General features: G+C 45.2%; 1 protein-coding gene across 2 annotated transcripts in view; it reads right to left on the bottom strand.

Annotated features, from left to right (window-relative positions):
- Positions 1-4,513: 4,513 nt before the first annotated feature.
- Positions 4,514-19,787, bottom strand: part of PAPOLG (poly(A) polymerase gamma) — a 522,398-nt gene continuing 507,124 nt past the window's right edge. The window contains exons 21-22 of one of the 2 annotated variants that reach the window (XM_078649302.1): positions 8,308-8,361; positions 4,514-8,147 (exon numbers count right to left, since the gene is read on the bottom strand). In XM_078649302.1, coding sequence (XP_078505428.1) covers positions 8,049-8,147; positions 8,308-8,361 — 153 coding nt within the window. In that variant the 3' untranslated portion in view covers positions 4,514-8,048. Of the gene's footprint in view, positions 8,148-8,307; positions 8,362-19,787 lie in introns of those variants that run through there. The other variant, XR_013596236.1, reaches the window with a different exon arrangement.

Consider the following 19,787-nt stretch of genomic DNA (forward strand, 5'->3'; position numbering starts at 1 on the left):
GATCACCGCAGGTATGGAGGCCGGCGTAGCCATCAGTTTCTTTCCCTGGTCCCAGAGAAATTCTATAATCGGAATTGATTTAGTGATCTTTGTTTGTTCTTTAAAATCATATAAGAAACATTCTGTTTCCGTTGTTTCCATTTCCATGTGGAAACGCTTTGCTGCCCGTTCCACTAACTTATGGAACCCGCCAATGTCCACTGGCGGAGAATCCGACTGGCGTGGTTGGGGTGAAGCTGGGGAGGGTGCGACATACTCGTCGTCTTCGTCCTGATCCGTGCGAGCCTCAGGGACTTCGCCTTCTTCCATCTCCTCAGCTTCCTCATCTGAGGATTCCACTACTTGAGGTGAGACTGCCTCATGGGAGGCCTGCGGAGGTGGTCGCGTCTGTCGTGGGGCTGCCGGTGGAGCAGATGTAGCCGGCGTTGGGCCCCTATCCTCAGCAGCCTGTGCCTCCGGGAAACGCTGCTTGTAGTCCTGGATGAGATGTTTAAGGTCATCCACGATGGAAGCAGGAAGACACACCATTGGGGTCACTTCCGTCCGTACCTGCGCTTGGAAAGAGTGTTCCTGGTAGGTAAGCTCCTCCTGTTCCTCATCAGTGCTTTGGCATTTCACGTGGAGGTCTGAGATGGACATAGCCTGAGTCGTCATTTCCTCTTCCGATTCTTCACTCTGGAGAAAGTCAGAAGGTAAGTGGCTTTGTACTTTGCTTGGGGATGTCGTTTCAGGCGTGATCAGCTTCTTTGGCAATTTGCGCGGTGGTGTCGGCGGAGGCAGCGTCCAAGACGACGGTTCCACTAGCTTGGACTTCTGCTATGGTTCCGCGTTGTCCCTGGTCGTAGACGACCCTCCCGTCGACGTTTTCGTCGTCGACGGCATGTCCTCCGTCGTCGGTGGCTCAAGCGACGAGATTTTCGTCGTCGATGTTTTCGTCGACGACGCAGTCGTCGACGACGTCCTTGTCGACGTCGCACTCGTCGACGATTCGTTTCTCGTCAACGATTCATTCCTCGTCAACGATTCATTCCTCGTCGACGTCTTCTTCGTCGACGGTCTCGGCGACGAGTCTTCCGTCGACGGCGGGCTTCTCGCCGTCGACGTCCCTGGCTGTGTCGTCGATGGGTTCCTCGTCGACGGTGTCGTTGTCGACGATGGGTTCCTCGTCGACTGTGTCAGTGTCGACGGCCCCGATTTAGACGTCGATGAGCTCTTCGTCGACGGCCCCAATTTCGTTGTCGACGGTGTTTTAGTCGACGACGGTTTTGGCAGTATGACCGATGGGATGGGCCTACCTGCCGACGACGGAGTGGTCGTCGTCGATGCGAGGACTGACGACGCAGTCGTCGACACCGTCGTCGTCGTTGTGGAGACGGCGAGTGGCGTCACAGCTCTCTTTTGCGTTGAAGATGGCGTAGGCTTGGTGGATGAGTGCGCAGGCTTCTTAAAGGCGTGAGAGCCTGTGTCAGACACTGAGGAAGTTGTAGATTTTGCCTCTGAAGATTTCTTTTGCATCTTCATAGGAGGAGTGTCTGAGGGGCCAGGGGGGTCCCCCCCTTGGCCTCTTGAGGGAGACGTCCGAAGCCATGGAGAAGCTGCCCTCTGAGGACTCCACATTATCCCTCTGTTTAAGCCTGTCCAGCCAAATGAGAAGTCGACCTTCTCTATCCCTCAAGGTCTTATTAGGGAAAGAGCGACAGATTTTACAGTCCTTGGGGACGTGGGCCGGATAAAGGCAGTATAAGCACAGGTCGTGCTTGTCCTCCACATGGAGCCTTTTCTTCCCACATGAAGAGCAGGCCCTGAAAAGGGCTTTCTTCTGGGATCCAGACATTCCTTAAAAATGGTAAGGCAAGACAGCACTTACTGCAAGAGAAGAGTCTGAAGTATCCCAGTTGAAAAATTTGAGAAGGTAATCCTTTTTCCAAGTGAAAAAAGTAGGTTTAGAAGATATCCTGAGGAGAGCTCAGGCTGGAGACTCCCTAGCACAACGTGCGGTAGAAAATCTGAGAGACTGAGGCTCCAGCAGGGAAGGTTCTAGAGGGAGGTGATAGCTGATTGGCTGGCTCTAAGAGTTTGGTCCTTTTTGCATAAGGACGAGGATAGGCTACTAAGGGGAGGTCCTTAGGCCTATTTTTCTTTATGTATGTCTATAGGACATTACTTTTCTATATACCGGAGGCTCCCGTCTCGACGACGGGGAATGATTCAGGCATGTGAATCTATGAAAGACACCCCTAATACTGGATATATATATATATATATATATATATATATATATATATATATAACCGCTGTGAAAACATTGCATGTCACCTCATGCTTTTATTTTGTTCTGTTAATAAAAAAATATATATATTTTTTTAAAGTCGCCTGTATAACAAGAACAATTTCCTTCAACTGTTTTCAGGAGATGCACCAGGGCTGAATCCAGGATCCAGCCAAAGTAAGAAAAACGTTCGTAAAGTAAATGATATTGCAGTTTTCTTAAAATTCCCATTGAGCTCAATGTTATAATAGTGTGAATTTTGTGTTGCATATTGCAACCACTGTATCTATTGCATTCAAAAGTCTATTGCTCATTGAAAGTATTCAACTGTGGCATCTCATTCTGAGAAAATATTTTTATACCAACCTGTGTTTCTAAAATAAAACAATATATTTTTATATACAAAACAATTGGCCTAGACTTCAGTTCTTGAGTGTGTGAGACCATTTGCTGACAGTGTGTACATCAAATGCTTTACACTGTCCTCTGATACAGCCTTACTGCTCAAACAAGCTACCACTTTAGAGAGTAAGGTTATATCTAACTTTAACCACTAACAAACCTCTGGGGACTGTTGGACTCTGTACACACTGTACCTTACTTTGGTGCAGTACATACAGAGCCACTTTCTTACAGTAGTATGGTAGGATTTAAATTTCTAGTATTACACTTAATCTTTTTTCGATCCATCCGACTCTAAATTGCATAGGTGGAGCAAAGGACTAAGCAATCAGCACAGAGACTCACTAATTGCATAGATGTTTTGATTTAACAGTCAAATCAATGTTTTCATGCAAAAGCTAAATTTTCTGTGCACTTCTATAAACACAAGTACTGAACTCCAGCTACCATTTCTATGCAAACCTACAGGAAATCACTTCACACTATGTTTGGCTTCCCTATACAAAATACCAATAAATAACAAGCACTTGCAATGCAATAGGTCTCGTGTTTTCGAAACGGACCTATTGGTATTGTAAATAATAATGCATTTTATTATTGCATTTTTGTTTTAAAAACACAAATAAAAGGCATTGTCATTTACAATTCCAATAGCTCAAAATCTCGCAATTGGGAGACTTATTGCTTTGCAAATGCTTGTTATCAAGTGCCTTGACTTGCTTCGCACTGAGCTCTAAGGCACTCCCCTCGGGCCAGTTCTACGTCAGGGGCTGCAGGGACTACCGCTCAGCAGCTGATGCTCACCAGCTCCCGCAGGAACTCTGGGGAGGCAAGTTCTTTACCGTGAATCTCTGGCTGAAAGTGTACTTTTATCAAGGACAGGCCCCTCATATGCAAATAATGTCCATGCCCTGCGTGCATATAGAAGAGAGTGAAGCCAGGGTCTGAGTACTGCATGGGCCACCATTGTATGTGCCCTGCTTTGCTGAAACATTAAGCACGGGGCCTGGGCGATGAGGAGCAGACAGGGAGAGTTTAAATCTGCCCCCCCCCCCACCCCCGAGCAATGAGGAGAAGATAGTTGAAAAGGCAAAGCAACTACTGTGTACAACAGGATCAAGTCATTTAACCCCTCCCCTGCTGGTGACGGAACCGCTCCATCATCAGACACGGCCGCGCTGTGCTGATGACGGAGCGGTTCCGTCACGGCCCGCTCGGAGTGCCTGCGCGGCAGCGATTCCGTGCCTGCGCTCTGCGTTCTTAAGAGCGGGCGGGGCCGTGACGGAACCGCTTCGTCATAAGCACAGCGCAACCGCGGCTCGTGACGGAGCGGTTCTGTCACGAGTACGCGAGCGCCGTGCGTCCGCCCCACCCCCCCAAAAAATTGTGTTTACTGGCTTTAAATACAAGACACCAAGTAACAGTAAAAAGTGCCGTTCTCATGGGAGGTTGCAAATGCAACCAAGGCGGTACTAAGAAGGGACTTCTATGTGTATTCATGAATCAAAAGATAGCATTTAGAAAGGGCAGTAACAGGAGCCAATTGAACAGTTGGGCAGAGAGCGGGCGGAGCTTCAAGTCCATACTCCAAAACAGAATGCCTTGCACGGCAGCACATGCACTGCCCATATTCGACCTAAAATAAAATAAACATTCTGGTTGCAGAAGGTCACAAAAATAATTTTGAAATCCAGAAACCGTAATATTTTAGAGTTGGTTAAAACAGGATGCAGTTTGTGCATGCTCAACATGAAATAAATTCTGTACTTAAAGAAAATACTCTGCAAGAGTTAAAATTCATGTAGTCACGTATAATCATTCAAGAAATAAGACAAAGTCCAGTTTCAGAAGTATTGCAAAATATGGTATTTTACATTTTATACAAAAAGTCTCCATACATGTGTCAATTACAAAACGGAATTAAATGTAATACAAGACAAAGATGTTTGAATTAAATGATAAACATGGTTTCTGAAAAAGAGCTGAATACGTGTTAAAATTAAAGCTGTGTGGAAACATGTTATGGTGTAAAATGATTTTGCATCAAATTAATTTGCCATCCGCGTCCATCCTACCTCCATCCTTTACTTAATCCCCTGCATGTTCCATTCTATTACCTCTCCACAGACATGTACTGTGAATCAAGTGAACAATCCTTTGCAGAACTTAAGCCTTTCAGCTGGTTCAAGAGTGTTGCCTGCTAAATTATAAGGTAGCTATAAGTTGCACAAATCAAATTTTATTTTCCAAATGTAAATGCCTTACCTCTGTAGGTAGAGCAGATAAAGGAGCCCATAGCAACCAACCAAATCCTTGCCTACAGATGTCTGTTTTATGACAAAAGGCTGGTCCTCTAGACAACCCAGTAGAAAGTGGGAGTTACCTGCGTTTTTACTACTCACAAACATGCTTTAGAACCATCTATCAGAGATAAGAAAATATTAGAGGCCTACCTGCTGATAGCTGTCAAACAAAGCTTGGGATTATATGGCTGATGGATGGACCTGCTAACAAGCCAATAGACAACTTTGAGAGGCGAAGTTGGTGAATACATGAGGTTAGACATGCAGTTTTAATTCTAGAAGCCAGGATTCCTTTGCTTGTCGTACGATTGGGTTAGCTCTTATGAGTGTTAAAGTTGAACAACAGCATTACCAGTCCTCCTGTGGATACGTTTGTATCTGATTTCAGACCTTAGAAGTAGAGCTTGATCACCAACGGAAGGGAGCAACAGAGGACGACGGTCTAACAGTCCACAAGAATGCTGCACTTACCATCTGCAGTGTTGAGGTAGGAATGCTCAATAGAAACAAATTCTAACTCATTGTGGAGTAGGTAATTTACTAAATATACATATAAGTTCTCCCACTAAAAGAAGACTCAAGTCCAACATGAAAGCCCCAGACAACCAGCTATGTAACCCACTGCCCATTTCTAGAGAGCCAATTACCGGAGAACAGAAGTTACTAGCTTATCTGGAGATTTAAAGCTCAGAAAGGGTCTTCCAACCGGAAAATAGAACGTCTAATGGATATTGTTATAAAGACTCACCTTGTGACCAGGAATGAAGTTAAGTATTTGCCTTTTATTGGGAGTGGGTATTTTGAGCCCCCCCTTTGCCTCTGGCATAAGACAGCAAGATCCGTGACAAAGCGACTTCTTAAGGCTAATGCACCTTAAACTTCACAATATGGGGGAGTACCTAGATTAAAACTCTTACCATTGCAGTAATGTGCTGGGGGTGAGTTTGCTAAGGGTGGTTTCCTAAACAATGAAAAACTTCACCACCAGCCTGACAAACTACAGTGCAGCATCGTGGATGTAAGCAAAGTCATTCCAGCAGAAATGAATTCGCCATTTTACTGGTCTGAGCTAAAAGTTTATTGCAGAATAAGCCCTAGTACAATGAAGGCAGTGCAGGTGGTCTAGCAGAGTCCATTAGTCTTCCTGCAGGAGCAAGAAGCTAAGGACCTCCTTGCTTATTGCCATTAGTTGCTAGAGTAAACGTTTACGCAAAGACAGGGAACAATCAAAAGGCGACTCAGCAGTAATCAGAGGTTCATTTTTAGACATCTGAAACATCACCAGCTTAGCGATTAATCTGAAAACTTAAATAACCATCCACCGAGTTCTAAGGCATAGTAGTTGGGGGTTGGGGTGGGAGAGTTGAGAAATGGCTTCACCGGACGCCACAGAGGAATTACTCCATGTAGTTCAGCAAAATCTGCTGGTTCTTTATGACATGCTGGTTCTTTGTGACATGCACCTAGGTTTATGCATTCCCAAAAAAAGGGACCCTAGGATAAAGCATTCCTTTATGGACAAGGAGACTATGGTACTGGCAACCAGCATAGCCATAGCCAATTTGCAACTGACCATTTTCGACTCGAGAACAACTCTTGTGAAACTAGTAATAAACACGGAAAACACAAGGGACACCAGCCCTCCAGAGTGGCTGAGAGATGCTCTGTGGGATACTTTGAGAACTAACATACGGTAGGACAAAAAGTTCTGAAGTGCCTCCCAAAAGGGAAGAAGGATTTTTAACCATTAGACTCTACAGAAACATATCACAAATGATAAAACAGGTACCCTAAAGTGCTTTGGGAGCATTATAAATCTCAGAACCGAAACATCTGACACTTACCAGTACAACCCACGAAGATGTGCTTTTCTCAAACTTGACAGCTGATAGAAGTGTGCAACTGCCTTCAAAGTCTTTTAAGACCTACCATGAACTAGTAGGAAAAAGTGAGTAGGGAGGATAAGCTGAATCCCAGGTACAGAATATTGAGATCCATCCGTTTAAGCAAAGGCTAAGGCAGCTAGTGCATGCAAATTTGGAGTGTGAGGCGGAGGCATTTGTCAAGATCTGAAACCTATGAAGTAGAAAGAAGGTCCTTCACAACTGTAATTTGAAGGACACTTCAAAACAATGTTTAAATTGTAGCACACCCCATTGTCCAACATAGAACAGAAAGAAAATAGAAAGGGTAGAACGTATTCAATAGATGGTAGGCTAGATGTCCTTTATGGCCTTCTAGTGCCCAAGACATTGGCTCAATGCCAAACAAACTAAGAATGCAATAATGCCCAAATGCAAGGGAAGGAAAGCTTAATTCAATATTCCCTAAATAAGCCCCTTCTTCGTACATTTGAAAATAATCTTGTTTCCCATAGTAGTTAAGATCATAATTCGTTGGCCTCCACGGAAGGCAAATTAAGTTGGTTAAAAGGTTCCTGCGTAGTGTCCAATGAAACTCTGATATAGAACACCGCCCAAAACCACACAGATCATTGATATCTTATTTCAAAATGTGAATGCTAAATAATTTAATTCATTATTAGCATACACTAATCAGGAGACCAGAAACCATATTGTCACACCCAAACATTTTGTAAACCACAAATTGCATCCCAATAGCTAAAAACAATTGATACCTTACCCTCCTGTCTCGCCTCCCCCCACCCAAAAAGATAAACCACTTTTTTTGTGTTTTTTGTTTTTCCCGCAACTTGCGACTGTTACAATACAGTACCTTAAATAGCCAAAAACTGGACTATCACAAGTACTATATTATATACAAATGTTTAAATGAAGATGAGGAAATCTCCATACAGAAAGGCAGTGTTTTAAAAGTTGAGGCAATGTGAGGAGAAAAAAAAAAGAAAAAACCTGAGAGCCTCAATAGTAGTCCATTGTTTCACAGAAAATTACATAAAACTACACACGGCAGTGTGGGCCTGTTCAGTCAGGACGGACCTACATAGTTGAAAAATCTGTATTTTTGCTAACGTGTTTCCACCAATCGATCATATTAAGTGGAGCAGCAACTGTAAATGATTACAGATCACATCCATCTGGAGACTGGTCTGGTCATCGGTTAAGGGTTAATCTGATGGAGTTTTTGATGACACGAATGGTGTTTGTAGGTATAGGAGAGGACGCATCAGGAAGTTCTTTGCTTGGCAGTCTCTGCAATAAAAATGGAATATAACCGTAAGAGTCAAGCAGTCCCTTGTACCATGTACAGCCCCTGCATTTCCCTTTTATATCTTCCAGTTAGTGGCAAACTTAGAGGGTGATCTAATTTGTATGATTAGAGTACACAAGCCATGGAACATTAGATTCTTACCTTTGACCTGGCGGTGTCAATTACTGGAAGTGGCACAGATTCTCCAAGGCAATCCTGGAAAAATAAAGTTATAACTCAAATGATGCGTGCTGAGCAATTACATAAAAGTACTCTTAAGAGGCTACAATATCCAGGAACACTGCATTCCATCACATTTACACAATACCTGGTAATTAGAACCCCACTTCTTAGAGTTGCTAAAATGAAGGATAGGGTTAAGAAAAAATTGGTATTAAAACCCAAAATATATTGTATACATTAAGAAAAAGATTAATACCTGAAATTTTTTTTTTTTTTACTTTTGAAAATGTAAAGTAGGTTTCTAAAAGACTTAAAATTCAGAAATCAAGCTAGGAAGCAAATAGGTTGGTTTAAATAAACACAGTAAACAAGTTTTCGAAAAAAATGCTGTTTTTTAAGCACCATTTAGGCTACGCAGGAAATATACGAGATTAACAAGACAAATGTGACCTTCCCTTTCAATAATCATTTTTACAATGAAAGCAGAGAAAGGGCCACAATGGCTGCCTAACAGGACATGGCATGCTGCAGCTCTGCCAAGCTGCTTTGCATATATCCCTAAAAATAAGCAAACTTGGGTGCCTCTGCAGTCTGTATTACGACACTGCCCTCTGCACTCCCAATGCATTGCACCCACTTCGCCCAACCCTCCGCAGAAGGATAGGTTGCAACGGGCCAACGACACAAGACTTGCGGTGGATGCAACAGAGGCCCTGCAAGCATAAGTGGGATATCAGCTATTGTGGCATCCTCCTGGTAGTGAATGGGATAGTTGGGGAGAGTGGTTGTCCTCTGACTGTGGACAGGCTACAACACAGACTTCTGAATGAAGAGGAGCGGCCTGCCTGATCTGCACCACTACCTAGAGCGGGCAGGGCAAGAGCAACACTTACAGGTGAAGGAATGATTAGTTGCATGCAGAATCCCATGAGGAATCCTTAAGCTGGGTCGATTACTGGCGATAGCTGTAGCATTCAGGTGGCTGTATGCAGACTGCGTGCAGACAGCAGCATACCCAAGTCTTGGCTCTGCAGCATGGAGAAACCACTGAACTCGGCAGATATCCTTGCACAGTCAAAGTCATCACCAGCTGTATCCTATCGGCAGAAAAGCACTATATATGCGAGGAAAGTTACTGCTGACCAGGTCAGATAGAAGTCTTCATGTAATGAGACAATATATAGTGGCTTTCATAGTAAATGGTGGTCACCACAGAAAGTGCATTGACAAGATAGAAGTAAAGAGACCTAGATTCATAAAAGTAGTTTGGGAAATGGTAACTGGCTGGCAGTAGGGAAAATTCACTTGCATCTTGACGAGCATGTATTGCGCAGCAACATTGACATAATAGCAGATTTGCAGGTTGCTGGGTTTTGCTCAAGGTGGTGAGCATGGAGGTATCCTGCAGTTTTTTTTAATAGTGCTGCTAGACACATTGTCATGGGGCTGTGGTATTTGACTGTCCAAACAGTAGAATATCCTTTATTTGATCTTTTGATCCAAATGCTGGTGATGGTGATCCGGATACATGCGAGACAAGTGAGCAGTAGACGGTGAAGGGAGACAGTCATCACACATGCCAAAAAAACAGAAAGGATCAAGCTGTATGGTGGCCTGTCATTTGCCTAGGAGTCTGGAAAAGATGGCAGCACTTCACACGAGCAGATTATTAACTGAAGTTACACTGTCCTTGCCACTGAGACCTAATACAGTGGACTATAAGTGGAAATAAACACTTTACAGACAAGATGGTCTCTGGCCATCAAGGGGATCATCCAGCAAAAAGATAGACAAGTTGCTGGACAGAGCCACAGAACCAATAGTGATGTCTTGTGTGAAAGACATGTCCATGAATCATGCAAATAAGTTTACCAAAACACTACATTTATGTTTGTTAGGTTGTGTGTTCAAATTGTATGCACCTCACTGGTAGGGTATCCTGGCACTGAAGCAGGAGCAGAATGGGCCAAGCCGGGGTTGGGACTAGGTGAAGAGCCAGGTCTTCAGTTTCTTACGGAATTCAAGAACTGAGGAGGCGACTCTTGTGCTGGGGCAGGTCATTCCATGCTTTAGGAGAAAGGTAGGAGAAGGTAAAAGTGCCAGATCTGGTTCTGCGTATGGGAGGGATGTGTGCGAGAAAGAGTCCAGCTAAGTGGGTCTGGTAGGTTTGTGGAAGTTTATGCAGTGGTCGCGGTACATGGGGCTAATGTTGTCTAAGGCTCTGTGTGTGTGCCTGAGCAATGTGACAAGTGCTCATTTTTGGATAGGGAGGCAGTGGATTTGTTTGATTGTGGGGTAATGCAAGTATGGAATGGGAGGGTGAGCATGGACGCTAAGTTATATAAGGAATGAAGTCTTTTGGTCAGTTGAGCATTGATTTAAGCATAGTGCATTGGCATAGCCCAGCATGATGGTGTGGAGGGCTTGGGTGATGGTGCTGCAAGTGTTGGTGGGGAGCAATTTGAAGAACATCTTGAGCATCTCAAGTATGTGAAAGTGGAGGACAGACCGCATTTATGTGGCTGGTTGTCAATTACTGTTCTGAGGTACTTGGCGTGGGTTGACGGGAAGGGTATGGGTCAAGAGTTTGACAGGCCATCAAGGTGGAGTCACAGAGCTAGGTCGCTGATAAATGCCACTTCTTCAGTCAGGTCTGTGGAGCTTGAGGCAGTTTTTCATAAATCTGGCAACTTCGGTCATGCAGGTGGAGAAATTGGTATGGGTCTTTGGCATCTTGTCTGTCTGAGAAGGAGAAATTTCAGTGTGCATGGGCGATGCTGAGGGTGGGGCAGAGTGAGGATCCTTGTGGAACTCCGCAGACTAGGTTGACAGAGTCCGAGAGGAAAGGGGCCAGGCTGACTGGGTCCAGCCTGTCAAAAAGGAGCAAATCCAGCAAAATGGAGGTTCTTGGATCCTGGCTTCATGCAGTTATTGGATAAGGATGGGGTGGGAGATGGTGTTGCAGGAAGCACCTCTGTCCCTGGTCATCCAGATGTCATCCGTGGTGGCCACGAGGGTGGTCTGTGTATTGTGGTTCAGCCTAAATCCCAACTGAATTGTCCCAAGTAGGTGCTTTTCTTTAGTTTGTTGCCTAGGCGTTACATTTTACTTGACTTTTGCCTGGCAGGGTAGCAGGGTGAAACGCTGGTAGTTTGCTACAGTCTTCAGGTCTGCATAGGGCTTCACTGAAGCCTGTAGAAAATGTGGCAGATTTGAGCAACCGTCACAGTCAAATAGAAACTGTTTAGCCTACCAGAAACAGAAAAGTATCCCATGAAAGTGCTCCAGGTGGATTGCATAGCATAATTGTTCAAAGACATGGACTCCGTTTGACTTCTGCAGATAGGATCTTCGGAACACAATGTAGTTCCAGTCACCAAGTGCACTGCACATAATTATAATGATGCTTTCTGACCACCACTTGAGGGAGGCAGTGTGGGCTGGGTGGGTATTAATGAGGAGGCAGGGCTACTAGACTAAACTGTGGGGCTGAAGTGGTCTACCACTGATATCCCGTGGTCTGTCCTGTGGCTCTGCAAACTGGGTTAAATACACCACCATGTGCACAGGATTCTCAGGACAGCAAGCACAAGCCATCACGAGGTTCTCAGGGAGGTAGTGTGGGGGTGGTCAAGCTCCATCAACTATCTCCTACTACAGCTCCTATCTTCGTAAGAAAGAAAGTACTTTAAGCAGACAGCTGTACTAAGTACTACACACTTCAATACCCATATACAAGTTAGTGATCCAGGGCACTATCTCATGTAGGTGCTACTACATCCACCTGGATCCCTCCCAGGTGCTCTCCCTGGGTTCCCCCTTGCACTAAGGGCAACCAAGAGCAGTGTGTATCAGCCTCAGGTGCAGTTTAATTACCCACAGTTCAAAACTGTGCTCAGTCTATCTTACCACTCGTTTCTGCTGCCACTGTGCACCAAGTGAGGCTGTCCTGCGTACTTCAAATAGCTACTGAGTACTGGCAAGTCTCTGTTCGAGTTGGTCAGATGAGTGCATTGGCTGCATTCCACAGGACCTTTCTTTTGCGGTCAGGGGAACAGGTCTCGTGAGGCTGAGACCATGGATCCAGTCGTGAAAGCTTGGATGGTGCAGCACATTCATAGCTGGTGCAGACCATAGGTAGGTGCAGTCCCAGGGGCTAGGAGTGTCACAATCACAGGTGACTGCTCAGCAGATGGAGCCCCAACTGGTCTTTCAGCAAAAAGGCAGTTACAGGGCGACTGGGTGTTCAGTCAACTGAATTTCCCACTAGGAACTAGAGTGAGTCAGGGAGAGGGGGGGTCCATAGGCCGCCAGGCCCTTCCAGATAACTCTTATACAAGTTCACTTCCTAGGCACCGCACCACAGTAGGACCTTGCACCTTCCTGGGCAGCCTCTCCTCCTGCAGAGACAGGCAAGCTCCTTTCCCCTCACAACAGCCACACTTCTAAGCATTTCAGGGTAGGTTCACAGCTACTCTGGCAGGGACTTCACGTTACGTCGGATCATCTCCAGGAGACTGGCGGTCAGGCACCTAACAGTCCTGGTTGCAAACATTGAGTACTTTGTGGAGCACTCCCTCCCTTTGTCAGAGGACATGTAACTGGAACAAAACATGGTGGGTTGGGCCCCCCTTTTACACACATCTGGATAGGGGAGATGGAATCACTGTCTCACAAGAACCACCGCCAAACCGTTTTTACAGTTTTAGACCTTTCAGGGACGTTTTCCAGACAGCCTTTGCGCAGAGTGAGGCACTCACATTAGGTAGCACAGGGACAGCCGCCATCTTGGAGCCCCCACAACAAAAGTATATAGAGGAGGGGTTTCAGCACCTGGCTGCCATCAGCTCACTGAAGGGATTATCAGGGAAAGAAAATTACAGACCTCACCGCATCTTTCACAGTAGTCTGCTGTCCCATTTTTTAACCCTAAAATCCTCCAGGTGGCATTATTGAGGAAGACATATATGAGCAACTCCTTGCAGTGCTGATAGAATATCTAAAGGCAACACTGCCTAAAATTGCTTACTTCAGTGTCTGGGTCTCCTCCATCTAGCTGCAGGAATATAAACTATACTTCCATAGTTGAGGAGCCCAGTCATGCTACATCTTGAGGAAGGCCAGTTCAGAAATATCCAAAACTGAGCCCACTGGGCTCCATTACTCATTGATAAACCATGCACGTGGTACTGCATACTCGAAAACCTGCTTAACAAGCACAAGGGTCAGCACACAGAAGAGCAACTTTACACAGGTGTGTCAGGCGGCCTCTTTTTGAATGACTCCGATATAAGGTCCTAGTCACCCTACAGAAGCTCTTAAACACGGAGTGTTGCTACCCCAGCTCTATGTTCTAAATCCATGAAATGGCATTAGGCCATTGCAGCCAAAGCCAAGTGGGTGGCTTTCTGGACTAATGCACACACTTCGTGCATCCCTTTGTGGTCACATGGTCGAATTTCAGCACCACCACTCAGTCCTCTACCCTTCTCAGGTCTATAGAAAAAGTACTACGAGTAGATGAGCAAACAATTGTTATTTCAGCTCAAGGAGACCAAAGGAGGAATGTGCAGTTTCAAAAACACATTTTGTTATGCTAACAATGGAGGCATGAAGGTGTGCCCTGCCAGGTCACAGGATATGCCTAGAAATCAGGGCACACACTAAGATTAGGATGATACCATGGACAAGAGAAAAGTTTGGATAACGGATACATGCAGTTGGGAGCACACCCATATGCCATACAAAGGGATATCCCTGCCCCAACAGGTGGGTGCACATGCTGAACAACAAAGAGAAGTTAGGGCAGCAAGGAAGGAAGGGAACTTAACAAGCAACATGCAATGGAAATCTTAGGTCTTGCTACCTTGATTTTAGCACGAAGACTCAAAGGAAACTATGCTGTGCTAGTCAAGCATAAGGCATACGCTACAAGTCTTAAATTCGCTTCACTATATGGAAACATGGAACTTCTGATGAGGTTGGGTACAACTCTAAGATTACTATGGGGGATTTGTGGGAGGGTACAAAGTATTCTAAAAGCAAGCTAACATGGTTTTTGTTTTACATTTAAATTGGCATGGTGTATAAGCCACATGAGTAAGTTTGAATCCCATTGTATGCTTCCTTACAGGAAGTAACTGCTACCTGCAGGGACTGTGGATCAGGAGGTGAACTAATGGTTAAGTTTAAGCTACACCAGAGTAAAGACTCATTGGATTATCAGTTTCACTGCCCCAATTCATGAGGTTGGGCAGGAGTGGCTCAGATTTCCCACCTGTCCTTACAAGCCTGGATGACCACAAAGCGTTAAAAATGTATGCAAGAAACAATATATGCTATGGCTTAGGTTAGCGAATCTTAACCTTTTGACCTATGTGGACCCAAAAAGAATCACATATCTTGTCCCATTTGGCAAACACTCTGTTACACACTATTTCATACAATCTACGTGGCAGATGCCGCTCCTATCAAGGAGCTAAAGTTCACAATGTGTGGTTCAATCAGGAAATTATAGAACTAAAGAAGACAAAGAAGAAGAAAAAAAGGCATCTAAACAAGCTAAAGTGCTATCCCTGAATCAGACCAATAGTAGGATACAAACACTTTGTAAACAATACAGGCAGAAGGTATGGAAGGCACAGAGCTTACATAGAATCTCAGTGGTCCAAGATTGTCGAATTAGCAAATCAGGCTCAAAGGACTTTGAGGTATTTATAAACAAAGATGGCCCACAGTATTGAGCAAAGCAGGGCAACATCATCCCGAGCCAGTATGGTAACCTAATATAGAGGCAATATATGTTGATCAGAGACAGGACTGGTCCCGTCCATTTACATCACTTTACGCCCCTTCTCCTGTGAAGGATAACGCAATGAGGGTGATAATCAAGGGGTCCAACTCAAATGGTGTCCCAGGACCCAACAGTCTCCTGAATAGCCTTTTCAAACCTAATTTGGCTTACTGGTCACCCCTAATTAACTTAGCTTCTTATGCATTTTAAACTGCATGTTACCACAACATATTTTACAAAACAAGGGAAACCCAGAAGGTATGCCATAGGGACCTTGGGCAGTAACGTATTTTAAAGAACAATGGTCCCTATTTTGGAAGGAAAAATAGAGAAGCACAATAATCATACGCTTAAATGTATCGTATGTCTTTTGTCCAGCCGGACAAGAATTTATTTTCATATAGGTTCAATTAATTGTGATTCAAAACATTAAATAACAAGTGGGCACAGCTGTGACCCACAGAACACAAGACAAACCAACGAAAAACAGAATGGCCAAAGGCAGGGTATAAAATGTGTCTGTATGTTTGTAATCACTTATGACAGACTTGGATAACCAGTTACACACCATTGATCATTACAATATTATAAAATCATATTGCATATGGTGTTTTTAGTGTCGACGACGTTTCGATGCTATTCACAACAATATAAAGCATCATCTTCAGGACAAAAGATAAATCATTGTCTTAAACTTAATCACATGTATAGCCTATATCGCATTACTGTATCAACATTGACAAGGGAATAAACAAGGGGAAGGAAAGCTACAAAAAATTAGAAATACGTAAAACTGAATTGCTAGGCATCTGATAGGTGACTTTAGTGAGGGTGAAGGATATCTGCTTTTGAACTGGGACCTAATCATGCAGTCCTCGAGTGGCTTTTGAACTGATAAAAACGCACAGTACTCGTGTGGCGCAGTGGTTTGTAGTTTAGATCCGGCAGTGGAGGTTGAAGCCGTAATAGCAGTGAAGGCGGCGAGTTTTAAAAGGTGCAGGAACTAGTTGGCTAGTAGCGTATCTTTCAAGGGTGGTGAATCACAAGTGGCGGCGGTGGACGATGCAATGCACGTGTGGTGAAATTTAAAAACAACACCTGATAGTGCCGTGGATTTATTAATGATCGAAGCAAGCATTAATGTTACGTTACTACTATTGGCCTTGTACTATTCGGTCCGATGCAGAATTATGAACAATCCTTACGTTTGAAGGAGCAGGTAGATGTACCGGTAATGGAACGCGCATTAGGATCCATAATTAGTGGCGGCAGTCATTAGATCTGAGGTGATAGAAGGTCTATATTAAAAACAGCTTGCAGATATGATTATTTAGAATGTGCTTAAAACGGCGCAGTGAAAAGTAATCTACCATTATTAGGCCGTCGGCCTTCCTCGAAAAGTTTAATTTCTGATATCGATATGAGTAAGTGCCGGATCGCACTGGAGGCTTTTGGTTAAATGAGTATGTCCACTGGGTGCCAAGTTGCACCTCCTAAAATACAAAGCATTCAGTATTGGGGTTAGATCTCCTGCTTTTAAACTAAAAGGGGAGTGCTTACAAACATGGTCTGCCAGTGTTACTTACTTGAATAGCAGAGGATGGTCAGGGCCTGGAAGCTCCTGCTCGCGCTGAATAGCGGGTGACGTGAAGTGAAGACTCCAAGTTTGTTTTATGTTTTTGGAGCCAAAATTGGGTAATGGAAAGAGGCAAAGGACTAACAGCCTCGAGGTCCAGGGGCCGTGGCCATCTTGGAACGGCAAATTTGCTATCTACGGTGGCAGACATCTTGGAACACCAAGGAGAGGTGGGAAACAGTGAAAGTAACTGTGGTGCTATAGGCGCATGGGGCTAAACCCAGTGAAAGTGGTGGAGTGTTAAGAACGGCGCAAGTGACATAGATTATGCAATTTTAAACATGATTTGGTACAACACATTGAGTCACATGTTACATTAGGATCTGGTTTCTGTACTTGAAGGAGTATCACTGAATGTCTGCTTATAACAAAGAGGTCCAGTCCTCAATACGATTGAGTCCATTCCTAATGCTATTAGTCCTCAGAATCCAGTGAAGTTCCTCCTTGTTAAGTAATGTTGAGACATCAGCTCCCCTAGGGGGGGGTTTTATCATAGTTATGACAGTCCACGTAAGATCCCTCTCATTGTGTCCTTTCTCAGTATAGTGATCCACAAGTGGGGCGTTGGCTGTCTTGCAGCGTATCCTACTCCGATGTTGTCCAATCCTTAGTTTGATCTTCTGTGTAGTTTGACCTATGTAGATGAGATTACAGGGACATAGAATTGCATATACCACATTGGGCGAATTACAGTTGGAAAAATATTTTCTTTGAAATTTAATGTTGCCATATTCAAAGCATTTCCCTTCTAAGGTCGAGTCGCAGCAGATGCAGCTGCCACATTTGGCATGCCCTGAAAGAGTAGGAAAGCCCCATGCATCATTGAGTGTGGTCTTTACTGATTGTTGTGGTAGGGAAGCACGAACTAAGTGGTCTTTTATGTTCTTCGCTCTCTTAAAAGCAAACATTGGGCGCTCGAGATTCAGCAGGCCGGCGTTTAGGACCGGCCAGTGTTTTAACACACTTTTTAATAGCATTAGATGCTGGAGTGAATGTGGTCACACATATAAGCCTGTCTTGGGGGTGTTTAGATTTGGGTTCAAGGAGGGTTTCCCTGGGGCAGTACCATGCTCGTTGGAGAGACCTACGTACCAATTTACGTGGGTATCCTCTATTCCTGAGAAAACTCAGGAATAGAGGATACCCACGTAAATAGGTACGTAGGTCTCTCAAACGAGCATGGTACTGCCCCAGGGAAACCCTCCTTGAACCCAAATCTAAACACCCCCAAGACAGGCTTATATGTGTGACCACATTCACTCCAGCATCTAATGCTATTAAAAAAAGTGTGTTAAAACACTGGCCGGTCCTAAACGCCGGCCTGCTGAATTTAGAGCGCCCAATGTTTGCTTTTAAGAGAGCGAGTTGTTTAGATTTGGGTTCAAGGAGGGTTTCCCTGGGGCAGTACCATGCTCGTTTGAGAGACCTACGTACCAATTTACGTGGGTATCCTCTATTCCTGAGAAAACTCAGGAATAGAGGATACCCATGTAAATTGGTACGTAGGTTTTAAACTAGCATGGTACTGCCCCAGGGAAACCCTCCTTGCACCCAAATCTAAACAACCCCAAGACAGGCTTATATGTGTGACCACATTCACTCCAGCATCTAATGCTATTAAAAAAAAATGTGTTAAAACACTGGGCGGTCCTAAACGCCGGCCTGCTGAATCTCGAGCGCCCAATGTTTGCTTTTAAGAGAGCGAAGAACATAAAAGACCACTTAGTTCGTGCTTCCCTACCACAACAATCAGTAAAGACCACACTCAATGATGCATGGGGCTTTCCTACTCTTTCAGGGCATGCCAAATGTGGCAGCTGCATCTGCTGCGACTCGACCTTAGAAGGGAAATGCTTTGAATATGGCAACATTAAATTTCAAAGAAAATATTTTTCCAACTGTAATTCGCCCAATGTGGTATATGCAATTCTATGTCCCTGTAATCTCAGCTACATAGGTCAAACTACACAGAAGATCAAACTAAGGATTGGACAACATCGGAGTAGGATACGCTGCAAGACAGCCAACTCCCCACTTGTGGATCACTATACTGAGAAAGGACACAATGAGAGGGATCTTACGTGGACTGTCATAACTATGATAAAACCCCCCCCCTAGGGGAGCTGATGTCTCAACATTACTTAACAAGGAGGAACTTCACTGGATTCTGAGGACTAATAGCATTAGGAATGGACTCAATCGTATTGAGGACTGGACCTCTTTGTTATAAGCAGACATTCAGTGATACTCCTTCAAGTACAGAAACCAGATCCTAATGTAACATGTGACTCAATGTGTTGTACCAAATCATGTTTAAAATTGCATAATCGGGTGTGGCCAAGATGGCGACGGAGTAGGACGTGCTTCTTGTCCCCTCCGGCGCCGGGCCTTACATAGCCTTGTCCAGCGTTGACCCCAGGAGCTCCTCTGGGCTATAAGTCGCTCCGGAGCCTTCAGTGAGCGGTGGCTGGCAGCGGAGTGAGCTCTGACACTCCTAGTGCCCGAGGTCGTGGGATTGGAGCAAGCTCGTGGGATCGGAGCTGGCGGCGATCCTCGAGGCCTGTGAGGCGCTGAGAGCTGCAGCGCCGGACGGAGCTGCGAGGAGCTCTAGTGGCACTCGGCGAACGGTGGTGATTGGTGCCGCCTAATCTTTGCCGCGGAACGCTACAGGGGCCAAGCGGCAGCGAGAACGGACCCGGTTGGAGCCGTGGTCTTGAGCTCCGGGAGGGGGCGGAGCCTATCGCCCGCGGGCCCTACGGCGCGGCCGGCGGCCTAATTGAGGCCGGGGACTGAGGCCTGGTCCGCGAGTCGGTCTGCGCTGCTTCTGGGGTCCGTCCCTCCGCGCAGCAGCCTGGACAGTGCACGGCAGCTGGGACGGCCCCGAGGGGAGACGATTGGCCCCTTCAGTGGAGAGCAGAGGCGGTCACGGGGTGGAACGCTCAGAGGCCCCTGCTTGGACCAGAGTGTGCCTGATCGGCTGACACGGCTGCTGGTGGCTGAGAGGAGACACAGGACAGTGCGAGCGCTCGG

Source organism: Lissotriton helveticus, chromosome 6 (assembly GCF_964261635.1).
Source record: "Lissotriton helveticus chromosome 6, aLisHel1.1, whole genome shotgun sequence".
Taxonomy (NCBI): domain Eukaryota; kingdom Metazoa; phylum Chordata; class Amphibia; order Caudata; family Salamandridae; genus Lissotriton; species Lissotriton helveticus.